Source organism: Garra rufa, chromosome 13 (genome assembly GCF_049309525.1).
Source record: "Garra rufa chromosome 13, GarRuf1.0, whole genome shotgun sequence".
NCBI lineage: Eukaryota > Metazoa > Chordata > Actinopteri > Cypriniformes > Cyprinidae > Garra > Garra rufa.
The window spans coordinates 36437907-36449002 of NC_133373.1; the positions used below are offsets into that span (position 1 = coordinate 36437907).

Genomic DNA, 11096 nt, shown 5'->3' on the forward strand with positions numbered 1-11096 from the left:
AGAAAATAATAAAGGCTTTAAAATATTGCAAAATTTTAAAAATGTGTTCATGCTTGAAGGCAAGTGACTGATTATCAAGAATATGTATATATAATGTTAGCTTAAACACGTTATGATAGTGTTTAGCTGTCAGCATTTAAATGTACAACTATGCAGATACGGAGAGTACGGATTGCCAGGCTCCACATTTAAATGATATGTTGTTAAATAATATGAAACTGAATGTTCATGCTGCTAACATTGTTTATAATGTTGCAATTATAATTTTTCTCAGTTTCTGATAAGAACGAGGCAGTAGAGGAGTCTATTATCCATAGGGACCATGTGACGTCACTGTGCTTTATCGCCGCCATTTTTGTGTCCGCGCTACCTATTTCAGTCTATGGTCACAGCAGCCACAACTACCAGAGGAAGATCAACAAAACTCCCAGACTGTTCAGAACAAGGATACAATATGCCCGGGATCTGTTATTCTGTTAGCTGTAACAACAATCATCAGAAAAAAACCTAACTACAGTTTTATTCGATCTCAGCAGTGCTTGAAGTGGGTCGGTATGCATACAGTATACGCCTTATTCAGCCAGCCGCCATTTTGAATCGAAAACGAGGCTGTGAGGGATAGCAGTCCAGCAGCGCCCACTGTGGCGTATTGTTGCGTACCGGGATGTAGATTGTATAACCGTAAAATAATACGTCATTTCACATTTTTCCACAGGACAAAGAACTCCAGAAAACGTGGATTGTTCGACAGGACATATAACCTAACTTTCAGGTAACAATATTGCATTTATTTAAGAAAATGACTGTGGAAAGACTGCTAATTTCTAATGTGAGCATGTTTATCTTCCTTTAAACGCTTATACAGAGTTTTTCAAATGATGTTATTTAAAATGCTTAATGGTTTGTGTTAAGAGCCTGCAGCTAGGTCATACGCGTCTTCCCGACCTTTATTATGAAATTACGATAAACATGACGTTTTCCTTGTCTAAAGCAAAACAGAAACAAAAAATAATGTTCTGAATATCATTTTGCGATTTTAAAAGGGGTTGACCCCAAACTCTACACGGCAAACTAATAAATAAATGTTATCTTTTGATCGCTTTGCATAAAAATAAACTTTCTACCCACTGTTTTTTGTATGACTTAACATGTTCTCTGAAAGAGGCTTACGATCTAACTGCAGGCTCTTAACACAAACTATTAAGCATGTTAATTTTTAAAACGTCATTTAAAAATAATATCTTTTTCATTTACGATCGCAAGGTTTTCTTTTCGTGAGGTCTTTGAGTTCAGGTAAACACAGACGGAGCTGAACCCTCCTTAAGCTTCCTAATTCCAGTCAGTGTTTTTGAAAAACAATCCTGAGTAAAACGTTGAGCACACTCTTGTGTTCTTTGTAATCTATACAAAATGTAGATATTTAGTTTAGTTGTTGTAGTAAAACATAACATTTTAGCTCTGCGTAAACTTTTAAAGGAAGATAAACATGCTCACATTATAAATTAGCAATTAGCCAACCGGCTAGTTTCCACAGTCATTTTCTTAAATAAATGCAATGTTGTTACCTGAAAGTTAGGTCCTATGTCCTGTCGAACTTTAATAATACACATTTTCTGAAGTTCTTTGTCCTGTGGAAATTAGTGAAAATATATTTTCTCTTTATTTTTATGACTAAACAATCTACGTCCCGGTACGCAACAAAAGTCACAGTGGGCGCTGCTGGACTGCTATCCCTCACAGCCTCGTTTTCGATTCAAAATGGCGGCGGGCTGAATAAGGCGTATAGCCTTTAGTGTACCGTTGTCATTCACGCAGGTGCTTTTCACAGCAAGGGTGTTTTTTTCGGCACAACAAGAGTAGTGGAATAATGATTAATTATTGAATAAGATTGTGAATCAGTACATTATAACCAAAATAATGCCTTAAAATGAAAAGAAGCATTTTTTTTGCGATTACATCATTTTGAACCGATCAATTCGTGAGTCCAAAGATTTAGTAAACAAGAAAGCAATCGAACAGCAAGTTCAAAACAGTGCTAATGCAGAGAATAGTGACTTACAGTACATCCAGATGCCGTAAATTATTTGTTTCAGTGTGTATTTGGTTTAAGAGCAAGATTATGTTTTAGATTATGCAGTGTTTAGTGAATTATGAAAATTAAATAATAAACGCTAAACTATTGTACTACATAGCGTTCGTCATTGCAACGCCTGCAGTAAAGTATATACATGTAAAAAGGTTCTCAAAAATAATCATATTTGTTTTGCTAAAACTATTTATGTACAATTACTCTAAAAATTATTTGTCATACAAAATGGCACACAAGTTACACACAAACCATCGTCCCGAGTAAATGGTACCATTGTGAATTGTGACTGGCTGCACAAGTGGTGTAATAAACTAAACTAAAATGTTATTGCAGCCATATAGTTTGAATGAATACAAATGCATATTTTAAATAAAGAAATCTCTTGCTTTTGGTGCTTGAATTTGTGCTTCAATAATGAGATCCAGGTTTAGGAATACACAAGACGTGAAAGACGTCTTCCCTCAGGTATATTTTATGTTTTCTTGGCTTGCTGGATGTTGGGCTTATGCTCAATAATCACATTTTTTTTTTTGCATTCGCCAAAACTAATTTGCCGAAATCTAAGCGTGGACTGTAAAAGGGAATTAGTGCCGTCAGCGCGAGTCCCGTTCCCTGTGAAGTAGTGACCAGGATTCTTCAAGGTCTTAAAGCCTTCATCGAGCGACTACGTTCACAATAATTTACACTTTTTGTCCTAAACATACAATCAAGTCAAATACTCAGTGTGGGAAGTAGTAGTAAAAAGTAATTTCTTATTTCAATTTATTATTAAATCTCATTTAGATGCGCTGTGTCTGTTGTCATATCGGACACAAATATGGCGGCGAGCATAGCGGAAGTGACGTCTTTGGTACCCATGAATATAGCACATATAAAATGAGCTTCAGCGGAAGTTTACGAGCTGGCTTATCTTTATACGGAAGTTGTAAAGAACGCTCCGTGCATAACGTCAATTATCGCAACAGAAAGGAAGATACAGTAATATCTCTCCTGAGAATTGGTCATTTTGCCCTCAACAAATCACTTCAGACAATAGGAAAGCATGATTCGGGTCAGTGTGATAAGTTTGGACTTCCAGAAACTGTAGAGCATGTATTAATCAATTGTAAGGCATGAAAGAGAAAGAATTAGGTTAAAAATGACTTAATTTCTGTTGGTATAAACTCTTTAACTTTGTAATTGTTTTGACAGTAACAAAGTTATATAGGGGAATATGAAAAGTTAGATTTATTTTCTCTCTCTTCCATTCTTTTTTATCCTAAAGTCAATGCCCCACACTCCATCCCAGTAGATGGCGTAATATGCACCAAAAGCTGGTTTGCCAATCACCATTAACATAAAAGAAGAAGAACAAGCATAAGATATATGGTTAGTAGGCTTTCTCTTTAAATCGTAAACATCATATGCCTTTCTAATTTTTGATGCCCTGCTTCATTGCAGGGCTCTCAGTTTTGTTGAAATAATAGATCAAGATGTTCAGGATAATGTAAACTCGTATTTATAAAGTTCTAAGTATGTATCAGCCTGTTTTTTTTATGTTAACAATCTTATTTTTTTTTTGTTAACTGTGCAACTTTTATTACTTTTTCACTATAGCCCTACTGTTGACGTACATTTTCTTTTTTATCCCAGATTTGAAAATGATAAAACAGAACTGTAATATGCATATTAAAAATACTTTGTACATTGTGGTCGTGCTGATTTGCATATATTTATTTTTGTTTATTAAAATAACTTTTTAAATGGTTCCATTGGAGTTTAACCCTTTACCCATAAGCGTCTCATTTACTACATGATCTTTGTCCTTTGGCCTCCGCCCTCCAGATAACCAGCACAGAAGCACAGGACAGGTAACGAGCAAACTTACAAAATATTTTTAAACTTGTTTTGATTGTCAACATTATATATAAATGATTGTGTGTGTGTAGATAGAACAATGTGAACAAATCAAAATAATGCAACTAACAGCAAGATCACTGACTTTGAATTTTTTGCTTTTACACACTTTGTAAAAATAAGCATGTGTGCAGGAACAGTTTTACACAAGATGTGCATTGTTGACAACTATTTGAATGAATTGACTTTAACTTTACCGCAGCTACAGTAAAGTACTGATCTTTTTTATTTTGTGCATTTGATAGTAACTAAAGTCTACTTCGAGTTCACTGCATTATCACAGACGAAGATGACTGAGCACATTCTCTACTTGCATTTATGTCCCAAACCAAACTGTAATCAGCATTGAATAGAGATGTTGCACATTTTCTAGTCCTTCCATGCTGTACACATATGTATGTCATCTTCACACACAGATATGTGATATTTTTGTTTTCTCCTCAGTCTTGAAGATGGTGGTTTTGTCTAAAGAGTACGGCTATGTGGCTCTGACCGGAGCGGCATCGTTTCTCCTGATGGTTCATTTGTCTCATAAAGTGGTGAAGGCTCGGATTAAATACAATGTCCAGGTAACTTAACAGACACTAATCACTGCACATGCACTGATAATCATCGGTCTGTTTACATTAATCCTGTTCTGTATACACACAGTTCAGTCATCTATGGGAGTATCAATTGAATTGACTGAAAAATGCAGGTAGCGAAAGCCACATTTGTAGAAATTATATGCAGTGTATACAGAACTGAACTGAACAACTAGTTGTTAATGACACATTTAAATGCATGTCATGGTGCAAGAAATCACAAGGACGAAGGTACGTCTTAACTCAGTGTTGCCAGATCTTGATATAAAAATTGCAAATGAGAACAAGCCTATAACAAACTTAAATCCAAACACGTTATCTTAGATTTAAACCACATACCAAAATATTGTGATATGCACCTGCCTGAGATTTAGTGAGAATAGAAATGATATTTTAGTGCAGTGGTTCTCAAGTGGTTTTGCTTCAGGACCCAGATTTTATATTGGACATCAAGTGGCGACTTAAAGTACCAAAACTCTTTGTTGTGAAAAAGTAAACAAATGTCCCTAAAATCAAAAATGTATATAATGGTAAATTAAAAATCTATGTAATGCATCTTTGATATGTTTTGCTAAAAAGATTTTGCTTAATGGTTTTATTTGTAATTTAGCCCTAATCAAAGAAGAACATATTTGTTTTTAGTATCCGACAATGTACAGTGATGATCCAGAGACTGGTCACATATTCAACTGTATCCAGCGATCGCATCAGAACACGTATGTACAATATGGATCACTCAGGAACTACAGTCGAGGTCGAAAGTTTACATACACCTTGCAGAATCTGCAAAATGTTAATTATTTTACTAAAATAAGAGGGGTCATACAAAATGCATTTTTTTTTCATTTAGTACTGACCTGAATAAGATATTTCACATAAAAGATGCTTACATATAGTCCACAAGAGACAATAAGTTGAATTTATAAAAATGATCCTGCTCAAAAGTTTACATACACTTGATTTTTCAATACTGTGCTGTTACCTGAATGATCCACAGCTGTTTTTTTTTGTTTGTTTTTGTTTTTTTGTTTAGTGATCGTTGTTCATGAATCCCTTGTTTGTCCTGAACAGTTAATCTGTCTGCTGTTCTTCAGAAAAATCCTGTAGGTCCCACAATTCTTTGGTTTTTCAGCATTTTTGTGTATTTCAACCCTTTCAATGACTGTATGATTTTGAGGACAACTGAGGGACTCATATGCAACTATTACAAAAGGTTCAAATACTCACTGATGATTCAGAAGGAAACACAATGCATTAAGAGCCTTAATTTGCAGCCACAATGCATTAATTTAAAGATGAGGTTAAATTGAACGTATTTTGTCTAAGTATCTTCTGAAGGTCAGTTATAAATGAAAAAAATATGATATTTAGGCAAAATAAGAAAAATGTACACATCTTCATTCTGTTCAAAAGTTTACACCCCTGGCTCTTAATGCATTGTTTTTCTTTCTAAAGATGAAAAGATGGATCTCAAAATCATACAGTCATTGTTAAAAAGGTTTCAAAAACACATAAAAGTTGAAACACCAAAGAATTTGTGGGACCTGAAGGATTTTTTCTGAAGAACAGCAGGCAGTTTTACTGTTCAGGACAAACAAGCGACTCATGAACAACTATCACTAAATTAAAAAAACCCAGCTGTGGATCATTCAGGTAACAACACAGTATTAAGAATCAAGTGTATTTAAACTTTTAAGTCATATGTAAACATGTTTTATGCAATTCAGGTCAGTACTAAATAAAAAATAACATGCATTTTGTATGATCCCTCTTATTTTGCTTAAATAATTAACATTTTGCAGATTCTGGAAGGTGTATGTAAACTTTTGACCTCAGCTATATGTGTCTGTGCATGGCAGATCTTATATTACAACTAAATATTAAAGTTTCCTTTACAATAAATATTAGCTTATAAAAAAGTGAATGTTGTGTTTTTTGTTTTATTACTTATCATTTGTGATTATTATTGTAAAACAGAGTTGAACTCTTGTCGCCATTCCTGTTTCATTTATCTGTGGGAGGGATTCAGCATCCAGTGAGTACAGATTCAAGCTTTATTTACCCTGCAGGTGCACTATAAAAACACATGGAAACTGTAAAGTGAACTCTTTGTTGTGTTTGTGCTTCTCAGCGCCTGGCCAGTGTGTTGGGAATGATCTGGATCGCCAGTCGGGTGCTGTACGCTCGGGGATACTCTACTGGAAGTGAGTCTCTTTGTACCTCCACAGGACTGATCTGTGTATATTAAAGACAGTTAAACTGCTGGTATGAATACAGATCAAAACTAGCTAGTTAAATGTGTTTCTGTATTGTGTTCTGTCTTGTTAGAGCCCAAGAAGCGCCACCATGGGACGTTCGGTTTGGTTGCTTTGTTTGGTCTGTTTCTTTGCACGGTGAACACTGGGAGAATGATGCTCGGATGGGACCATGGGTTAAAATGGGTCAAATGGCCCAAATGTTTTAAATTGTGAAAACTGCCTTTACATTTCAGTACAATTCTAATTCTACATTCTGTAAAATGACTTAAACACTCATTTTCTCTGTTGTGAAAAACAGGCTCTCTTCACACTGCAATTTGCTGTGTGTACATTTGTGCTTTAAATAAACTGCACAAAACTTATAAAGTTCAGTTCAGTAGCATCATTTGAAACATGCATACTATAACAACCAAGTGCATAAAAATTGTTATGAGTTGTAATTTAGCATAATTGAGGCACTGTTATAGTTTTTTGTATATAGTTTGAATTGGTTTAATGGAATTTTCAGTTTTCATTTTAATTTTGGTTAAAGTTTTAGAAATTGTGTTGTTTTTGTTGTAATTTTTATTAGGGGTTCAATCGTGTAGCGCTGAAACCCTATTATAATTGTTAGAATGGCCAAGGATCAGCAATTTCCACATGAAACTGATCATGCAGATCAAATCGTAAGTTGTAGAGACTTGAAACTTGGAGGGATGGTAGTACTCAGACTGCCGACAACGTCACCAAGGCACGCCTCAGATTCGATCGTGAGCCTGGCGAAAAAACGTTTGAAAGGGGCGGGGCAACTTTTAGTAAAAATGCCTATGACTCCTGAACAGAATAAGATATCCTCACCAAACCCAGAACAACTTATGTAAGAGCTCAATCTAAGGTCACAAGACAAAAATCGTGGAACCTGGCCACTTGGTAGCGCTGTAAGAGGGAAAAAAATGGCTATAACTACGCAACCATCTGTCCTATTAACATAAAAATCGCTGTACGCGGTCTTGGTCCAAAGTGTGACAAGTGTCTCTAATTACATTTGTATATCTCAAAAAACATGGTCGCCATTGGCCGATGAATTTTGAGCACCTATTAGACAAGGTTAACGGAGGCTGATCAAAATGAAACTTGGTGGGCCTGTTTGGCTCACTGCCCCAAAGGTCTGTAAGAAATATGAAAGAAATCGGTGATATCGCATTTTTACAAGGCCATAAATGATTGTACATTGTGTGTTTTTTTTCACAATATTCATAATATAGGATTGGACTCTTTATTCCGGAAAACTTTGCCTCTAGAACTACTGCCATCAATCAAATCGTTTTTTAATCGATTGAGAAAATGTAGAAAATCTACTTTTGTGAACTTGTTCTAGGTTTTTCTCTTAATCTGAAAAACAAAACAAAACACTGCAGTACAATTCTCTGGACTCTCTAGGTCAATAATTATCAAAATAATGTTGAAATTTACACTTTAGGAAGCCATAACAGGGTCATTAAGAACTGGGGCCTGTCCAAATTTTCCTCAAAAGCCTATAAAGCCTAAAGGAAAACTCAAAACTTCACAAAATCTGGTGAGCACATGTGACAGGTGATTCTAAACGAGCATGCAAAGTTGTAAGGAGATTGGACCTTTAACTGTTAAAAACAGGACAAAAGGTCACAGGACAAAAATTGCAGAGCTTGGCCACTTGGTGGCGCTATAAGAGGAAAAAATAAATAAAATGGCTATAACTACGCAACCATTTGTCCTATTAACATAAAAATCAGGGTACATGGTCTTAGTCCAAAGTGCGACAACTGTCTATAAGGACATTTGTGTATCTCAAAAAACATGGTCGCCATTGGCCGATGAATTTTGAGCACCTATTAGACAAGGTTAACAGAGGCAGATCGAAACGAAACTTGGTGGGCCTGTTTGACTCACTGCCCTAAAGGTCTGTAAGAAATATTAAAGAAATCGGTGATATCGCATTTTTACAAGGCCATAAATGATTGTACATTGTGTGTTTTTTTTTTTCACATACACACAATATTCATAATATATGATAGAACTCTTCATTCCGGACAACTTTGCCTCTAGAACTACTGCCGTCAATCAAATCGTTTTTTAATCGATTGAGAAAATGTAGAAAATCTACTTTTGTGAACTTGTTCTAGGTTTTTCTCTTAATCTAAAAAAAAAACAAAAAAAAAACACTGCTGTACAATTCTCTGGACTCTCTAGATCAATAATTATCAAAATAATGTTGAAATTTACATAACAGGGGGGAGTTGCTAGACCTAAAGCTCTACTGGGGCACAGGCCCCCATTACTCGTTAATTCAGTTGTTACATGTAGTTTAATGTCTTTATTTTGGGATTATCAACATAAATTAGATCTCAAATTTGAGATTTTACTGGGGCACTGCATATTTTTACTGGGGCACGTGCCCCAGTAAAAAGGGTCTAGCAACGCCCCTGGGCCTGTCCAAATTTTCCTCAAAAGCCTATAAAGCCTAAAGGAAAACTCAAAACTTCACAAAACCTGTTGAGCACATGACGGGTGATTCTAAACAAGCATGCAAAGTTTTAAGGAGATCGGACTACAGCTGGTGCTTTTATAGTCATAACTGTTAAAACACTGTGGTAAATTACCTGAATTTGCCAAAAATGCTTTTTTTAAATGATAAATTTAGGTGCTTACAGGCTTGCTAAATAATGTCTTTTTTCATATGTGCTTAAATGCCTTAAAGCTTAAATGCCTGGTAATCGCTGCTTTCAGCTATATTTATTGTTTTTAAATGTCTATATAGTTTGTATTCATTTTTATTTTTGTTGTAGGCCTATATCATTTGTTACACTCTCAAAAAGGATGTGTTAATTTTTAACATTTTTAAGCTAAATAAAAATTAGAAATGTGGCTTTGGCAACTAGCTAAAATATAGGTTTAAATGTTCTGTTTATATTAAGTAACAGGTTTTTATGTTTCGGTTTTCTTTAACTCTAATAACCCTGTACCACATTTGACTAAAGGGAAGAATAAAAAACAACAACTAAAATCAGCTTAGAAACGCCATATTAAGTTAATACCAATCAAAAGCTAATTTATCTAAAGTTTAAATACATGTAAAATTGTGCTTTACTTATTTAATTGTATTAAGTAAAATACACAGTTTTATGTGAGCGGCCTTTAAACGAGATATACTACATTTCCCATAATCCATCGGTTGTCCCGGAAGTGGCGTGGAATACCGTGGCTCCTGGATTTAAACTGAAATGGGCACTGATCCCATGAATAGAGGATTTTAGACAAATAATAACTCCTTTAATGTACATTTTATGACAGGACATGCGTTTGTGAGGTTTCTGTGAAATTACCGGTCACTCAGTGTTTCGCGCGCGCGTATTTTTTGAAGCGTTATTTCAGTCGTTTGTTTACTAAAGCTGAAACACACCTCAATTATATCAAGTGTCACTACGCGATCCGTTTACCTGTCGCTGTAACCTCACCTGTCATCATTCCCGCTGGCTTTATGTGTCTTCATACTGCAGGCAGCTTTTAGGCTCGTATTTTTAGCGAGAAGTTGATTATCAGTCGCTCAGGATGAACTGGGATCAACAGTTGAGCTCCATCATCTCCGATGCTGATGGAAGTGTCGCAAAAATTAGGGTAAGACACTATTTTAAGACTAATAATTAGATAAAATAACATTTTTTGTAGCCTACATGTGTTCAGTTTAGTATGTTTGCAGATACTAGCCGCTAGAGTGCGCTCTTTATGACTGTTGAATGAATTAAAGCTACAGTGCAGTAAAAAATAAAATTTAGTCGTTGTTTACTCACACGCATGTTATTCCGAATTGTTTTGTTGAATACAGCTTTAATTTAGCTCAGTTATTAATATTGTGTCTTACAAGGAACGTCTTACTGCTCATGGAAGATCTCCCAGAGGAACAGAAGGTAAACTTATTTTCAAATGATTACTAAGTTCATTTATGAAACATAAATAATTTTTGGCAAATGGGGAATGTTTTGTTATTGTTTTCTGTTCCTAATCTAAAAAAATAAAAGGAAATTATATATAAAATATATAAAGGGACTGAAGAAGTTTTTATTAAAAGGTTTATTGTCAAAATATTCAAAAATACTACATATTCTATTTGGGAGCATTGCTAGATTAGTATATTTATACACTGTTAGTTTTTTTTTAATGAATGTTTTAAATTATTTGAAGTAAAAAAATTATTTTGTTATTTGTGACCCTGGACCAAAATAGCACTGGTGTATTTGTAGCAATAGCCGAAAA

General features: G+C 34.9%; 1 protein-coding gene across 1 annotated transcript; it reads left to right on the forward strand.

The window, feature by feature from the left end:
- The first annotated feature begins 3350 nt into the window (after positions 1–3350).
- Positions 3351–7198, forward strand: LOC141283227 (glutathione S-transferase 3, mitochondrial-like). The gene is made up of 7 exons (XM_073816512.1): positions 3351–3457; positions 3914–3939; positions 4430–4554; positions 5212–5285; positions 6547–6604; positions 6701–6773; positions 6898–7198. The coding sequence occupies exons 3-7, from the start codon at positions 4438–4440 to the stop codon at positions 7038–7040; spliced, it is 465 nt and encodes a 154-aa protein (XP_073672613.1). The 5' UTR covers positions 3351–3457; positions 3914–3939; positions 4430–4437; the 3' UTR covers positions 7041–7198.
- Positions 7199–11096: the final 3898 nt, after the last annotated feature.